At 37.8% G+C, this 15822-nt stretch overlaps 1 protein-coding gene across 1 annotated transcript; it reads right to left on the bottom strand.

The window, feature by feature from the left end:
• Positions 1–14680: 14680 nt before the first annotated feature.
• Positions 14681–14923, bottom strand: LOC118841983 (small integral membrane protein 40-like). Its single transcript, XM_036749700.1, has one exon. The coding sequence runs from the start codon at positions 14921–14923 to the stop codon at positions 14681–14683; it is 243 nt and encodes an 80-aa protein (XP_036605595.1).
• Positions 14924–15822: the final 899 nt, after the last annotated feature.

Genomic DNA, 15822 nt, shown 5'->3' with positions numbered 1-15822 from the left:
TCAATGCTGAAAACTAAATATATAAAATAAATACTTTTATCAATAAAAAAGTAGAGACTAGTAGGACAGACTATTGCATCTATTATCAGACAAGTTTTCTGTATTGTATATTTTTGCTCAATTATTTTAGCTTGTTCAATGGGTGGTAATGGTGTTATTAACAGTGACTTAAAGTGAACAAGTATCAATAAAACAAAACATTTTTTCAATGAGAGCTAATGAAAACCTGAAACATATTTTCTACCTAGAAGAACAACTTTCTAAATGCAAAACTGGCAAGAAAACGTTTCATTCTCCAATATTCTATTTGTTTGGACCTTCCATTGCCAGGAATCTCTGCACCTATACCCAAAATAACAGTCTACATTCAAAACAATGACCCTGGTACCCTGAAAAATTGTTCTTGCTGCTCCTTCTGAATCAAAGACAGATTATATTATACTCAGTTTAGATTCACTGTCAAGTGTATTTTGTTGTATTTTAATTGTTTGTAAGATTGGTAACTTGTAAAGGGCAGCTAGCTGCCACAGTGGATAAAATGCTGGGCCTGTAGCCAAGAAGACTTGTCTTCCTGAGCTCAAATCTGGTCTCATATACTTACTAGCTTTGTGACCCTAGGCAAGTCATTTAACATTGCTTTCCTCAGTTTCCTCATCTGTAAAGTGAGCCGGAGAAGGAAACAGCAAACCATTCCAAATAAACCCCAAAATGGTGTCATGAAGAGTCAGGCATGACTAAAGCGACTGAATAACCAACTTTTATAGAGTGTGCATATTTCCTAACCAGAATTTTTGATTCACCAGAAAACTCTATTCCTGAGATGAAGTTTTTATAGTATTTTATTGTTGTTCTTGCTTCATAAAAGGTTTTAGAGAACATAGATTCATATATTGCACATATGGAGAAACCAAATTGATTTTTATAAGGAGTAAGAATGGATTTACTAAAATACTTTGTAGAGAGTTGTTTGCAGATTATTAGAAGTAAAAACACATACAACAAAACAGTCCCATACACCCAAGAAGATTAGAATAAATACCACTGTAATTGCCAGTACGGGAACAAATGTGAAAGAGTTGGGTGAATTACTTAGCAGTTATAACTTGTAGATGAGATACTTAGGAATTTGAAACCTCCTCTGTAAAAATTCAAATATTTATCTTCTCCTTTCTGCACATTAATGTATAGTCAATAAAGAGGTACCCATTTGATGTGTGAATCATCCTCAGCCCACTGCTTTGGTGTTTTATTTGCAAAATCTTTTTACTTTGCATAGGGTCAGTAATCAATGAATAAACATTTAATAAGTGCCTACTATGTGCCAGGCACTGCAGAAAGTGCTGGGGATACAAAAAGAAGCAAAAGATAGTCCCTGCCCTCAAGAAGCTTACAGTCTAATGGGGAAGATAACAAGAAAACAAACAGATAATAATCACAAGGGAGGCACTCGAATTAAGGGGGATTGGGAAAGAGTTCTACCTAGAAGAACTTTCTAAATGCAAAACTGGCAAGAAAACTTTTCATTCTCCAATATTCTATTTGTTTGGACCTTCCAAACAGATGGGATAAAGGATGGGATTTTAGTTGGGATGCAAAAGAAGCCAGAGAAGTCAGTAGGCAGAGTTAAGGTTGGAAAGTGTCCCAGGCATAGGAGCAGCCAGAGGAAAATAAATGGAGCTGAGAGATGTAGTGTCTTGTTCAGGAGACAGCCAGAAGGCCAGTGTCACTGGATCAAAGAGTAAATGTCAGAGAATAAAGTGTAGAAGGCTGGAAAGGTAGGATTTGCCTTTGAATGCCAAACAAAGCATTTTGTGTTTTATTCTGGAGTTTATTGAGTACAGAGCGTAACATGATCCTTCATATGCTTTTGGTGGGTGAGTGGAGGATGAATCAGAGTAGAAAGAAACTTGAGGTAGGCAGACCCATCAGTAGGTTACTGCAATAACCAAGACATGAGGGGATAAGGAATTGCATTTAGAGAGGTAGCAGTGTCAAAGTAGAGAAGAATGTATATTTAAGAGATGTTGAATAGAGTGGTGGATCACTGGAATATATTAGGTATACAAGACATAATAGTAAATGACCATAGTGACCTAATGTTTGACAAACCCAAAGATGTCAGCTTCTGGGATAAAAACCTACTATTTGACAAAAACAGTTGGGAAAACTGGAAAATAGTATGACAGAAACTAGGTATATACCAACATCTTATATCATATACCAAAACAAGGACAAGATGGGTACATGATTTAGCCATAAAGGGTGATACTATAAGCAAATTAGGAGAGCAAGGTATAGTTTACCTGTTAGATCTATGGAGAAGGGAAGAATTTATGACCAGAGATAGTGGAGCTCTGCAAAATATAAAATGAATAATCTTAATTATATTAAATTTAAAAAGTTTTTGCATGAACAAAACCAATGCAACTAAGACTAGAAGGACAGCAGAAAGCTGGGAAAGAATCTTTATAGAGAGTATCACTGATGAAGGCGTTATTTCTCAAATATATAGAGAACTGAGTCAAATTTATAAGAATACAAGTCATTCCCCATTTGCTAAGTGGTCAAAGGACATTAACAGGCAGTTTTCAGGTGTAGAATCAAAGCTACTATGATCAAATGAAGAAATGTTGTAAATCACTTTGATTAGAGAAATGCAAATTAAAACAACCCTGAGGTGAGCACCTCACACCTATCAGATTGGCTAATATGACAGAAAAAGAAAATAATAAATGTTCGAGAGGATGTGGGAAAATTGGAACACCAATGCATTGTCGTTGCAGTTGTGAACTGATCCAGCCATTCTGGAGAGCAATTTAGAACTATGCACAAAGAGCAATCATACTCTTCTGATCCAGCAATACTACTACTAGGTTTGTATCCCAAAGAGATCATAAAAAAGGGAAAAGGATTTACGTGTATAAAAATATTTATAGCAGCTTTTTTGTGGTGGCAAAGACCTGGAAATTGAAGGAATTCCCATCAATGGGAAAATGGCTGAACAACTTGTGGTATATGAGTATAATGGAATACTATTGTGCTACGTAAGAAATGATGATCAGGAGGATTTCAGCAAAAAATTTGGAAATACTTACAGGAAACTGATGCAGAGTAAAGTGAGCAGAACCAGGAGAACATTGTATACGGTTATAGCAATATTGTAATGATGAATAACTGTGAATGCCTTAGCTATTCTCATTTTCTTTATTTACTTTACTTTTTTCATGTTTTTTTTTGGCCTGTTTCTTCTTTCACAATGTGGCTAATATGGAACTATGTTTTACATCATTGCATGGATAGATAGATAGATAGATAGATAGATAGATAGATAGACAGATACAGATGCATAAAATTGCTTACTGTCTTTGGGGAAAGGGAAGAAGGGAGGGAGAAAATTTAGAACTCAAAATTTTAAAAAAAAAGAACATTTAAATTGTCTTTACATGTAATTGGAAAAAATGAAATAATAATTAAAAAGAAAAAATGAGGAAGATGTTGCAAGGTGAAATGGAGAGACCTTAATAAGAGATTGGTTATAGAGGGTGATAGATAGTGAGGAGTACTAGATGACTCCTAGGCTGAAAGCCTGAGGGATTGGAAGGATGGCATTGTCCTTTATATCAATAGGGAAGGTAGGAGGTGGGGAGGGTTTAGGGAGAAAGATGATGAGTTATGCTTTGGACACATTTAGTTTAAAATGTCTATGTAAATCCACATCTGGGTGTCTGAAAGGCAGCTGGAGATGCAAGATTGGAGGTCAGTAGATAGGAGGTTGAGGCACAATAAGTAGATTTGTGAATTGTCTGAAGAGTATGCTAATTAAGCCCATGGGAGCTGAGGAGATCTCCAAGTGAAGTATTATAGAAGGAGAAGAGTAAAGGACCCAAAACAGAATCCCAAGGGAAACCTATAGTTGGAATATGTGATTTAGATGTTCTCATAAAGGAGACTGAGAAAGAGCAATCAGGTAGGTAGGAAAAAAAAAAAACGAGAAGAGAGTGGCATTCTGAAAACCTAGAGAGAGAACAGTATATCAAGAAGGAAAGGGTGACTGAAAGTGTCAAAGATTACAGAGAGGTCAAGGAGAGTAAAGATTGAGAAAAGGCCGTTGGATCTAGCAACTAAGAAGTCATTCCTTTTCCCATTGCCTTGAGTCATTGTAGTAAAAAAAAAAAAAAAAGGCTCCTAACAGGTTTGCCTTTCTTTGGTATGATTTCTGAATAATTAGCATGAATATGCACTTACAGTCATTAACAATATGCACCATTTTGGAAACTGAAGCAGAAGTGACACAGTGCAGTGGGCAGAACACTGGATTTGGAACCAAAAGCCCTGGCTGGTGCCTTGGCTCTGGCAATACTAACCATGTGCCATTCAAGGTGACTTACCTTCTCTCTGAACTTCAGTATCCTCATCTATGAAGGGGGATATGTGAATTTTTTCAGGATACGCCATTTCCTTTATAGCAGTATCCCCTTTCTAACCAAGAGCCCAGTATCTCTGCAGCTTAGGTCTTTAAGGGTTGCTGGCACTGTGCAGCCCACTGGTGATGAATTTCTTTGATCCTAGCTGGGATAGTAATTGGGTAGCAGACATGCAGTCTGTTACTAGGAACATATTCAAAGTTTTTTTCCAGTTTTGTAGAGCAAAACTGGCAAGTTCATGCACTGTTGGCATAGCCTTTGAAAACCTGGCACCATTGTCATGCTCTGAATAGACATTGGAAAGAATCCTTGGTGCCCCAAGGATACTGTGATACTACAACCAGTGCCTACATACACCAAGTCCTATTCTGACTCCTCATCATGGCCTGGGAATGAAAGTCCTACAAGTTCTACAGTACTAGAAAAGCTTAAAAACATCATCCTGGACAACATACTTGTGTCTCCTTTCTAGAGGCTAGCCTAGTTAGGAGGTTCATGTCCAGTAAGCTACTTTGTGGTGAATACTTTGGCATGTCAACTTTTGAAGCAGCAAACAAATATGAAATGACCCATGTAGGCCACTTCTACTTCTGTATTGATGGTGGCAGAGTGGGAAAGGGGAGATGTGGTATTAAGAATCATACCATTTGGGCAGAGCCAAGATGTCAGAGTAGAGGAAGCACTACAACTGAACTCTTTCAACATTCCCTTTCAAACAACTTTAAAATAATATCTCAAATAAAATTCTGGAGTAGCAAAGCCAACAAAAGGTCAGGGTCAAACATTTTCCACAATCCAAGGCAATTTAGAAGGTTGAAAGGAGATATCTGTGATACTGGGTTGGGGTCTGTCCCAGAGCACATGTGATAGCAACACCAGGTGTAGTGCTTGGAGATGTCTGTGACAGCAGCAATAGCAGCTTTGGAAACTCTCAAGCCAGAGATAGTCAGTGGATCTGGCCACTGGTGCTGGCAGCAGGCAGAAGACCAGATGCTGTTAAGCAAGTCCATTGCCTAAACCCATTTCTAGGTCACAATTCTAGGGTGGAGAGGAGTGCTTCCAGTCACAAGGGATCAGGGGCCCTGAAGAACAGTAGCTTTTATGGCTGCAAGGAATCAGGAGCACTTCATGTGTAAGGACAAAAACATAGATAAGAGGAGAAGTGACCACACCTTTCTCTGCATCACACCATATTAGAAGCACCAAAAACTTACAGATATCCAGAAGTAGCTCTGAAAAGAGCAGTGCAAAAAAGCTTGGGACAATGCCCCTGCCCACAGGTGATCAACGGCCTACTTTAACATAAAATTCAAAGTCAAGAAATAGGCTGGAAAAATGAGTAAACAACTTGACCATAAATGTTTACTGTGGTGACAGCAAGATCAAGACAAAAACTCAGAAGACAGCAATGGTATGAAAACAGCTCAAATACAGCAAAGACATCAAAACAGCAAAACCTCAAAGGAAATGATGTGAAGTGGACACAAGCTCAACAAGAATTTCTGGAAGAGTTATAAAATGATTTTTTGAAAACCAAATAAGAATGGCAGAGAAAAAATGAGAAACGAAATGAGAGTGATGCAAAAAAGTTATGAAAAGACAAGGAATGGTTTGGTAAAAGAGGCACTAAAAATATTGTAGGAAATAATGCCTTCAATATGGAATTGGCCATATGGGAAAAGAGCAACAAAAGCTCATGGAAGAAAATAATTTCTTAAAAATTAGAATCGGGCAAGTGGAAGCTAATGACTTAATGAGACATCAAGAAATAATCAAAGTCAAGAGAATGAAATAATAGAAGAAAATGTGAAACATCTCATTAAAAAAACAACTGAGCAGGAAAATAGATTGAGGAGAAAAAAAATTAAAAATTATTGAACTACCTGAAAGGCATGATCAAAAAAAGAACCTAGATATATTTCAAGAAATTACAAAAGAAAATTACTTAAATATCCTAGGGTAAAATAGAAATTGAAGGAATCCACTGATCACCTTCTGAAAGAGATCCAAAAGGAAATGTAGGAATTTTATAGCCAAATTCCAGAGCTCCCAAGTCAAAGGGACAATACTTTAAGCAGCCAGAAAGAAAGAATTCAAATACCATGGAGCCACAGTCAGGATCACACAAGTTTTAACAATTACCACATCAAAAAGGAAGAAAGCTTGTAATTTGATATTCTAGAAGAAAAAGGAGCTAGGATGACCAAGAATAACATAACCAGCAAAACTGAGTATAATCCTTCAAGGAAAAAAGTAGCTATTTGATGAAATAGAAAACTTTCAAGCATTCCTGATGAAAATATCAGAGATGAATAGAAAATGTGGCCATCAAATAAAAGACTTAAGGGAAGCATAAAAAGGTAAACATGAAAGAGAAATCATAAGACACTCAAATTTAAACTGTTTATATTCCTATATGGAGAGATGATACATGTAACTTCTAAGAACTTTACTGTTAGCAGGGCAGTCTAATAGAGGGCACAGGAGTGAGTCTATTATGTTGGGATGATCTAAAAAAAATGGATGGGTGAGAAAGGGATGCACTGAGAAAAGGGGAAAAGAAGAGGAAGAATGGGGTGAATTATCTCACATAAAAGAGGCATGCAATGAAGAGATTTTACACCTGGCCGGGAAAATAGTTGTCTGTATTGGGTAAAACTTGAACCTCACTCTCATCTGAATTGGTTCAAAGAGGGAAGAATAAAAATACACAATTGGATATAGAAATCTTGCTTACGCAACAAGGAAGTAGGAGGGGAAAGGGATTAGAGAGATGGAAGGGGTGTTATAAAAAGCAGGGCAGAAAAAGGAAGGCAGTGGTCAGAAGCAAAATGGGCTTCGGGGGAAGGACAAAATACAAGGAGAGAGAGAAGAATAAAGAGACAAAAATAGGATGGAGGGAAATGCACAGTTAGTAATTATAACTATGAATGTGAATGACGAATTCACCGATAGAATGGAAATGAATAGCAGAATGGAGTAGAAACCAGAATCCAACAACATGTTGTTTATAAGAAACCCACTTGCAAGATGGCGGCTGGTAAGCACGGACTACAGTGAGCTCCGTACCCGAGTCCCTCCAAAAACCTATAAAAATGGCTCTGAACCAATTCTAGAACGGCAGAACCCACAGAACAGCAGAGGGAAGCAGGGCCCCAGCCCAGGACAGCCTGGATGGTCTCTGGGTGAGGTCTATTCCACACGGAGCTGGGAGCTGGGAACGGAGTGGAGCAGAGCCCAGCCTGAGCGGCGTGGACCATCCAGACCAGAAGCCGGGCGGAGGGGGCCCTAGCGCCCTGAATATGTGAGCTGCGGCAGTTACCAGACCCCTCGACCCACAAACACCAAAGACTGCGGAGAAGGTTAGTGGGAAAAGCTGCGGGAGTGGAAGGAGTTCGCGGTTCGGCTTCCAGCCCCGGGGGCAGCTATGGCTGTTGCTGCTTCCGGCTCCAGGCCCACCTGGAAGGAGGAATTAAGTGGCGGATCAGAGCAGGAGTGCAACAGCCTGCTGAAGATCTAAGCCCAGTCTGGACTGGGGGTCCTTGGGGAAGGAGGAGTGCGGCTCTGACAGAGCTGGCACCTCCCCCCCAAACATAGAACATAGAACTCGTTAGTCTACAAGCAGTCATACCTCACTGAAAAACTCAAGGGTCAAGTTAGTTGGTTGGGAATATGGCCAGGCAGCGAAAACGCGCCCAGATTCAGTCTCAGACTTTGGATTCTTTCTTTGGTGACAAAGAAGACCAAAACATGCAGCCTAAAGAAGACAACAAAATCCTAGAGCCTACAACCAAAGCCTCCAAGAAAAACATGAACTGGCCCCAGGCCATAGAAGAACTCAAAAAGGATTTGGAAAAGCAAGTTAGAGAAGTAGAGGAAAAATTGGGAAGAGAAATGAGAAGGATGCGAGAAAACCATGAAAAACAAGTCAATGACTTGCTAAAGGAGACCCAAAAAAATACTGAAAAGTACACTGAAGAAAATAACACCTTAAAAAATAGACTAACTCAAATGGCAAAAGAGCTCCAAAAAGCCAATGAGGAGAAGAATGCCTTGAAAGGCAGAATTAGCCAAATGGAAAAGGAGGTCCAAAAGACCACTGAAGAAAATACTACTTTAAAAATGAGATTGGAGCAAGTGGAAGCCAGTGAATTTATGAGAAATCAGGATATTATAAAACAGAACCAGAGGAATGAAAAACTGGAAGACAATGTGAAATATCTCATTGGAAAAACCACTGACCTGGAAAATAGATCCAGGAGAGATAATTTAAAAATTATTGGACTACCTGAAAGCCATGATCAAAAAAAGAGCCTAGATACCATCTTTCAGGAAATTATCAAGGAGAACTGCCCTGATATTCTAGAGCCACAGGGCAAAATAGAAATTGAAAGAATCCATCGATCGCCTCCTCAAATAGATCCCAAAAAGAAATCTCCTAGGAATATTGTTGCCAAATTCCAGAGCTCCCAGATCAAGGAGAAAATACTGCAAGCAGCCAGAAAGAAACAATTTGAATATTGTGGAAACCCAATCAGAATAACCCAAGACCTGGCAGCTTCTACATTAAGAGATCGAAGGGCTTGGAATGCGATATTCAGGAGGTCAATGGAGCTAGGATTAAAACCTAGAATCACCTACCCAGCAAAACTGAGTATCATGTTCCAAGGCAAAATATGGAGTTTCAATAAAATAGAGGACTTTCAAGCTTTCTCAGTGAAAAGACCAGAACTGAATAGAAAATTTGACTTTCAAACACAAGAATCAAGAGAAGCATGAAAAGGTGATCAAGAAACGGAAATTGCAAGGGACTTACTAAAGTTGAACTGTTTTGTTTACATTCCTACATGGAAAGATGATGAGTATGATTCATGAGACCTCAGTATTAGGGTAGTTGAAGGGAATATGCATGTGCATATATATATATATATATATGTGTGTGTATATATATATGTTTATGTATATATATAAGTGAATGTGTATGGATGTATATATCTATGTGTATATGTATGTATGTGTATGTATGTGTATATATATATGTGTGTGTTTGTATATGTATATATATATATATATATATATATATATATATATATATATATATATATGTAAAAGAGAGAGAGCAGACACAGGGTGAGTTGAAGATGAAGGGAAGATATCTAAAAGAAATAAAATGAAATTAAGGGATGAGAGAGCAACATACTGAGAGAGGGAGATAGGGAGAGATAGAATGGGGTGGATTATCTCGCATAAAGGTGGCAAGAGGAAGCAGTTCTATGGGAGGAGGGGAGAGGTCAGGTGAGGGGGGAATGAGTGAACCTTGCTCTCATCAGATTTGGCCTGAGGAGGGAATACCATACATACCCAATTGGGTATCTTACCGCACAGGAAAGAAGAGGGAGGAAGATAAAAAAAAATAAAAGGTGGGGGATAATGGAGGGGAGGGCAGATGGGGGTAGAGGTAATCAAAACAAACACTTTGGAAAGGGGACAGGGTCAAGGGAGAAAATTCAATAAAGCGGGATGGGTTGGGAAGGAGCAAAATGTAGTTAGCCTTTCACAACATGAGTATTGTGGAAGGGTTATACATAATGATACATGTGTGGCCCAGGTTGAATTGCTCGACTTCTTAGGGAGGGTGGGTGGGAAGGGAAGAGGGGAGAGAATTTGGAACTCAAAGTTTTAAAATCAGATGTTCAAAGAAAAAAGTTTTTGCATTCAACTAAAAAATAAGATACACAGGCAATGGGGTGTAGAAATTTATCTTGCCCTACAAGAAAGGAAGGGAAAAGGGGATGAGAGGGGAGGGGGGTGATAGAGGGGAGGGCTGACTGGGGAACAGGGCAACCAGAATATACACCATCTTGGAGTGGGGGGGAGGGTAGAAATGGGGAGAAAATTTGTAATTCAAACTGTTGTGAAAATCAATGCTGAAAACCAAATATGTTAAATAAATAAATTTAAATTGAAATAAAAAAAAAAAGAGAATGGCAGCAATGAGACAACATACTGCAATTTGTGGGATGCAGCCAAAGCAGTACTTAGGGGAAAAATTATAAGTCTAAACTTGTATACCAATAAAAGAAAAAGATCAGATAAATGAATTGCACACGTAACCATAAAAACTAGAAAAAGAACAAATTAAAAATCCCCAATTATCCCCATTCCATCAAAATAGATATCCTGAAAATCAAAGGTGAGATTAATAAAATTGGAAATAAAAAATAACTCATTGAACTAATAAATAAACCTAAGAGTTGGTTTTATGAAAAAAAAATAAACCATTGGCTAATTTGATCTAAAAAATGAAAGAAGAAAACCAAGTTACCAGCATCAAAAATGAAAAGGGTGAATGAACTGCCATTGAATAAGAAATTAAAGAGTCATTTTTTCCAAATTATATGCCAGTAAAACTGCAATCTAAGTGAAGTGGATGAATATTTACAAAAATATAAATTGCCCAGATGAATAGAAAAGGAAATAGAATACTTAAGTAACTCTATCTTAGAATAGGAAATAAAAGAAACTATAAATGAGGTTACAAAGGAAAAAATCCCCAGGGCCAAATATATTTACAAATGAATTCTACCAAACACAAAAGGAACAATTAATTTCAATTTTATATATACTATTTGAAAAAAAATAGGCCAAGAAGGAGTCCTATCAAATTCCCTCTATGACACAAATATGTTTTGATACCTATTCCAGGGAGAGCAAAGCAGAGAAAGAAGACAATAGATCAATTTTTTTACTTAAATTTAATAAAATGCAAAAAAAAATACTAACAAAGAGATTACAGCAATGCATCACAAAGATCTTAAGCCATGACAAGGTGCAATTTATACTAAGAATGCAAGACTGGTTCAATATTAGGAAAACTGTAAGTATACCTGATCATATCAATAATAAGACCAACAAAAACCATGATTTTATCAATAGATGCAGAAAAAGTTTCTGACAGAAAAGAATACTCATTCTTATTAAAGGCACTAAGAAGCATAGGAATAAATGGAACATTTCTTAAAATGTTAAATATTCTCTAAAACCAAGATCAAGCATTATCTGTAACAGGGATAAACTTGAAAATTTCCTAATAAGATCAAGGATGTCCATTATTACCATTATTATTCAATATTGTATTAGAAATTCTAGCTATAACAATAAGATAAGAAAATGAAGTTATAGGAATAAAAATAGGCAACGAGGAAACAAAATTATCTTTCTTTGCAGATGATATGATGTTATGCTTTAAAATCCCTAGAGAATCCACTAAAAAAAAATGGCTGGAACAATGAACAACTTTAGCAAAGTTGCAGGATATAAAATAAAATCATATAAATCATCAGCATTTCTATAAACTACAATAAAATGCAGCAGAAAAGGATAAGAAGAGAAATTCCATTTAAATAACAACAGTCTATACTTGGGAATGTACCTTCCAAGAGAAATCCAGAGACTATATGAACACACTTATTCAGCACCATACCCATCCAACTATCAAAAACTTTTGTAAAGCTAGAAAAAATAAAACCAAAATCCATATGGAAAGAACAAAGGTCAAGAATATCAAAGGAATCAGAAAAAAAAAATGTGGAGGAAGGCAATCTAGCAGTACCAGATTTCAAACTAAATTACTAAATGTTAATCTTCAAAACAATCTAGAACTGGCTAAGAAATACAGTGGTGGATCAGTGGAATAGATTACATACACAATACACAGTAATAAATTACCATAGCAATATACTGTCCAAAATACCAAAAGATCCAAGCTTTTGGAACAAAAACTCACCATTTCACAAAAATTCCTGGGAAAACTGAAAAGCAATTTGGCAGAAACAAGGCATAGACCAACATCTCACACTATATACCAAAATAACGTAAATATTCTAGATATAAACAGTGATATAAGAAAATTAGTATAGACAAATTTACCTGTCAGATCTATGAATAAGGGACGAATTTGTGACCAAACAAGAGATGGAGAGAATCATTGGAAATATGATGGATCATTTTGATAACATGAAATTAAGAAAATTTTGCACAAATGAAACCATTCAGTCGAAATTAGAAGGAAAGCAAGAAACTGGGAAAATATTTTTATAGCAAGTTCTCTGGTAAAGGGCTCAAATGAGATCTGAGCTAAATTTGTGAAAATAAGAGCCATTCTCCAATATGAAATAATATGAAGAGAAAATTTTCAGAAGAAGAAATCAAAGCTATCAATAGTCACATAAAAATGCTCTTAATCACTATTAATTAGAGAAATGCAATTAAAAAAACTCTGAGATACCACCTCACACCTTTCATATTAGCTAACATGACAGAAAAAGGAAATGATAAATGCTGGAGGGGATGTGGAAAAAAGATACACTAATCTACTGTTGTTGAAGTTGTGAAGTGGTTTAACCATTCTGGAGAATAATTTGGAATTATAACCAAGAGCATAAACTTGTGCATACCTTTTGACCCCAAAATACCACTAGTAGATCTGTATCCCAAAGCGAATAAAGAAGAGGGCAACAGACCTATATGTACAAAAACATTTAGAGCAGCTCTTTTTGTGTTGGCAAAGAATTGGAAATTGAAGGGAATGCCCATTAATTGAGGAATGGCTAAACAAGTTTTGACACATGATTGTGAATGAATACTATTGTGTTATAAGAAATGATGAGCAGGATGGTTTCAGAAACACTTGGGAAGACATTATATGAAGTAAAGTAAGCAATACCAGGAGAACATTGTACACAGTAACACCAATATTATGATGAGGATCAACTGTGAAAGACTTAGATCAGGACAATGATCTAAGCCAATTCTAAAGGACCTATGACAAAAAGGCTATCCACCTCCAGAGAAAACTTATGAACTCTGAGTTCAGAATGAAACATACTTTCCCCATCCCCCCTTATTTACTTTTCTTGCCTTTTTTTGCAACATGGCTAATACAAAAATACGTTTAATATGACTTCATATGCATATACCATATTGCACCTTTTCAACGTGTGAGGGAGGAGTAAAACGGAGGAAAAGAATTTGGAACTCAATTTTTTTAAATGTGTTTTAAAAATAAGAAAAAAAAGAATCATACCATTTTATGCCATCTATAAACATCAGTTTAATCCCTAGCAACATATGTGAGATTCTCATCGTTACGTGGTCCAAGAGGAACTGCAGCCTACCAGTGTACGTTATTGACACTAATAAAAGCAAAAGACAAAAGGAAATTATAGCTAAATGGAAAGACTGATCACAAGTTCTCTTTGGAGAGGCTCACAGAAATTGGTTTTCTTGTATGTAGAGAATAAGAAATATCATTTTATAAAGGACTTGGGTGAACTATGATGAGAAAGTTTTCTTTCAAGGCTTATATTATATCTGACCCTGAGTCCTCATTTGATGCGTGCCCCGGCCACTCTGATCTTCCAGGCCGCCTCTCTGTCTCTAGCATTGGTCCAGGGGCTATGGGTTGTACGAAACAGGATTATTTCTATATGTATGGAATGTATGCACTTGCCCTGGCAACGGAGGAGCCCAGGAAAAGGATTCAGGACACCTGGGTTTTAGTCCTGGTTCAACTTGAATATCTTCCCCTCATTGGGACTTAGTTTCCTCCTTTATAAAATGGGAGGTGAACTAGATCATCAGAGGAAGCTAGGTGTCGAAGTGGGCTGAACGCTGGGCCTGCAGTCAGCAAAACCTGAGTTCAGATCCTGCCCCAGATACTCAGCAGCTGGGTGGCCTTGGGCAAGTTATTTAATATCCATTTGCCTCAATTTCTTTCTCCTTAAAATAGAAATCATAATAGAACCTACTACCTCCCAGGGGGTGTAATCAAGAACAAATGAAATATTTTCAAAGCACTTTGTAAACTTTAAAATGCTACATGAATACTAATTATTATTATCTGGATTTCCATGAGGGACCACCTGCCCCACCCCAGCTGTCAGCAAAGACTCTACACAAAGGGCTCTTCCAAACCTTTCCATCTTTGAACCTCCCATGGCCCTCCCTTCTCTCCACCCTCTCAGCTGAGAAACTTGCCTCATATTTTACAGAAGAGATTGGAACCATTCACTGGGAGTTCCCTCTTCTTCCTTCCTTTCCTGTCACTTGGGTGCCTTCTATTCCTTTACCGCTACTCTCTACTCCTTTGTCACTGTCTCACAGGATTTGTCCCACATTCCCAGGAAACCTTACTGCCCATCTCAATCTCCTGGCATGCTTCTCACCTGAGTTGAGAGGGAGGAGACATTCAGTGATTATAGCTCCAGTTCCTCTTCTCTTTGAGGTGTTCCAAGCAGCCAGCCCAGAGGTTTGCCCAGGGTATTGGTCAGAGCAACTTGTAGGCAGCCTCTAAGCATCAGCACTGTCAGGAAGAGGGCAAGAAAAATGAAAAAGGCTCCCTCTAGGGCCCGAAGAAAGGGACCTCTGGGAGGAGCAGGACCCTGGGCAAATGCCAAGAACACATCTCCTTCATCCCTTTCACCCTCCTCCTCTGACATCATGACTTGAAAGCCTAACAGCTGAGCAGATCAAGCTGGACGGGATGGAGACACTAGCTCAGCACTACTTGAATTAGTGGCAATTTAGGAAGGAAGGAGTTTTCTTCCTGCATCTGCCTTCTTTGACCTACTTCTCCAGAGACAGAAATAACTATGGTAACAACATATGGCCCTTTAAAGTTTTCAAAGTGATATATATGTATGTATGTATGAAGATCCCATATGATCCCATTAATGTAATCACAGAAGGAGTAGGCTATTAGTTTGAATCATTCAATCACAAGTGTAAACTAGGTATATTAATCTGAAAGAATTTCAGGACTGATCATCGGATGAAGACAGATGAATGACACCACACAGGAAAACCCTGTGCTTGAAGGAAAGAATAAAAATACGCCTGGGATCCTAGTTGTAGAAGAACTATGATCCTGAGGATGCAAGTTTGACCCAAGCCTGTAAGAGGGAATTGCTCTATCTGTTAACCATGTTATTGTAAAGATGCTGTTGGATCAATAATAGAGAGTTCATCCACCTGAGATCAGAGATACTAGACCTACGGTAGACAGTACATATAGCAGGGAGGCGTCAAAGACCATGAACCCTCATAGCAGAGAGAGTTGACCAACTATAAATTCTTTAGGTCACTGACCCTCAGAACCCAGCTGATGCTGCCACACCTCAAGAGAACTTCATGAAGATTCTTTGAAGGAAAAACCAGATTACCCCTAACCAGGAATCTTGGGTTACTCCTTTGCCATGTGTACCTCACAGCCTTTGGGCTTTATTATGCCTACTCTATCTATTAATCTTGAATGTTTTTGTTGGGGAGTATACCCAGAATTACAGGGAGGGATTTTTCCCCCCAACTATCATTCTTGCCATTATACTTCTAGTCTATA

Source organism: Trichosurus vulpecula, chromosome 3 (genome assembly GCF_011100635.1).
Source record: "Trichosurus vulpecula isolate mTriVul1 chromosome 3, mTriVul1.pri, whole genome shotgun sequence".
Taxonomy (NCBI): Eukaryota; Metazoa; Chordata; class Mammalia; order Diprotodontia; family Phalangeridae; genus Trichosurus; species Trichosurus vulpecula.
Note: the sequence above shows the minus strand (reverse complement) of the source record. Positions and strands in the feature narration are given on the sequence as shown.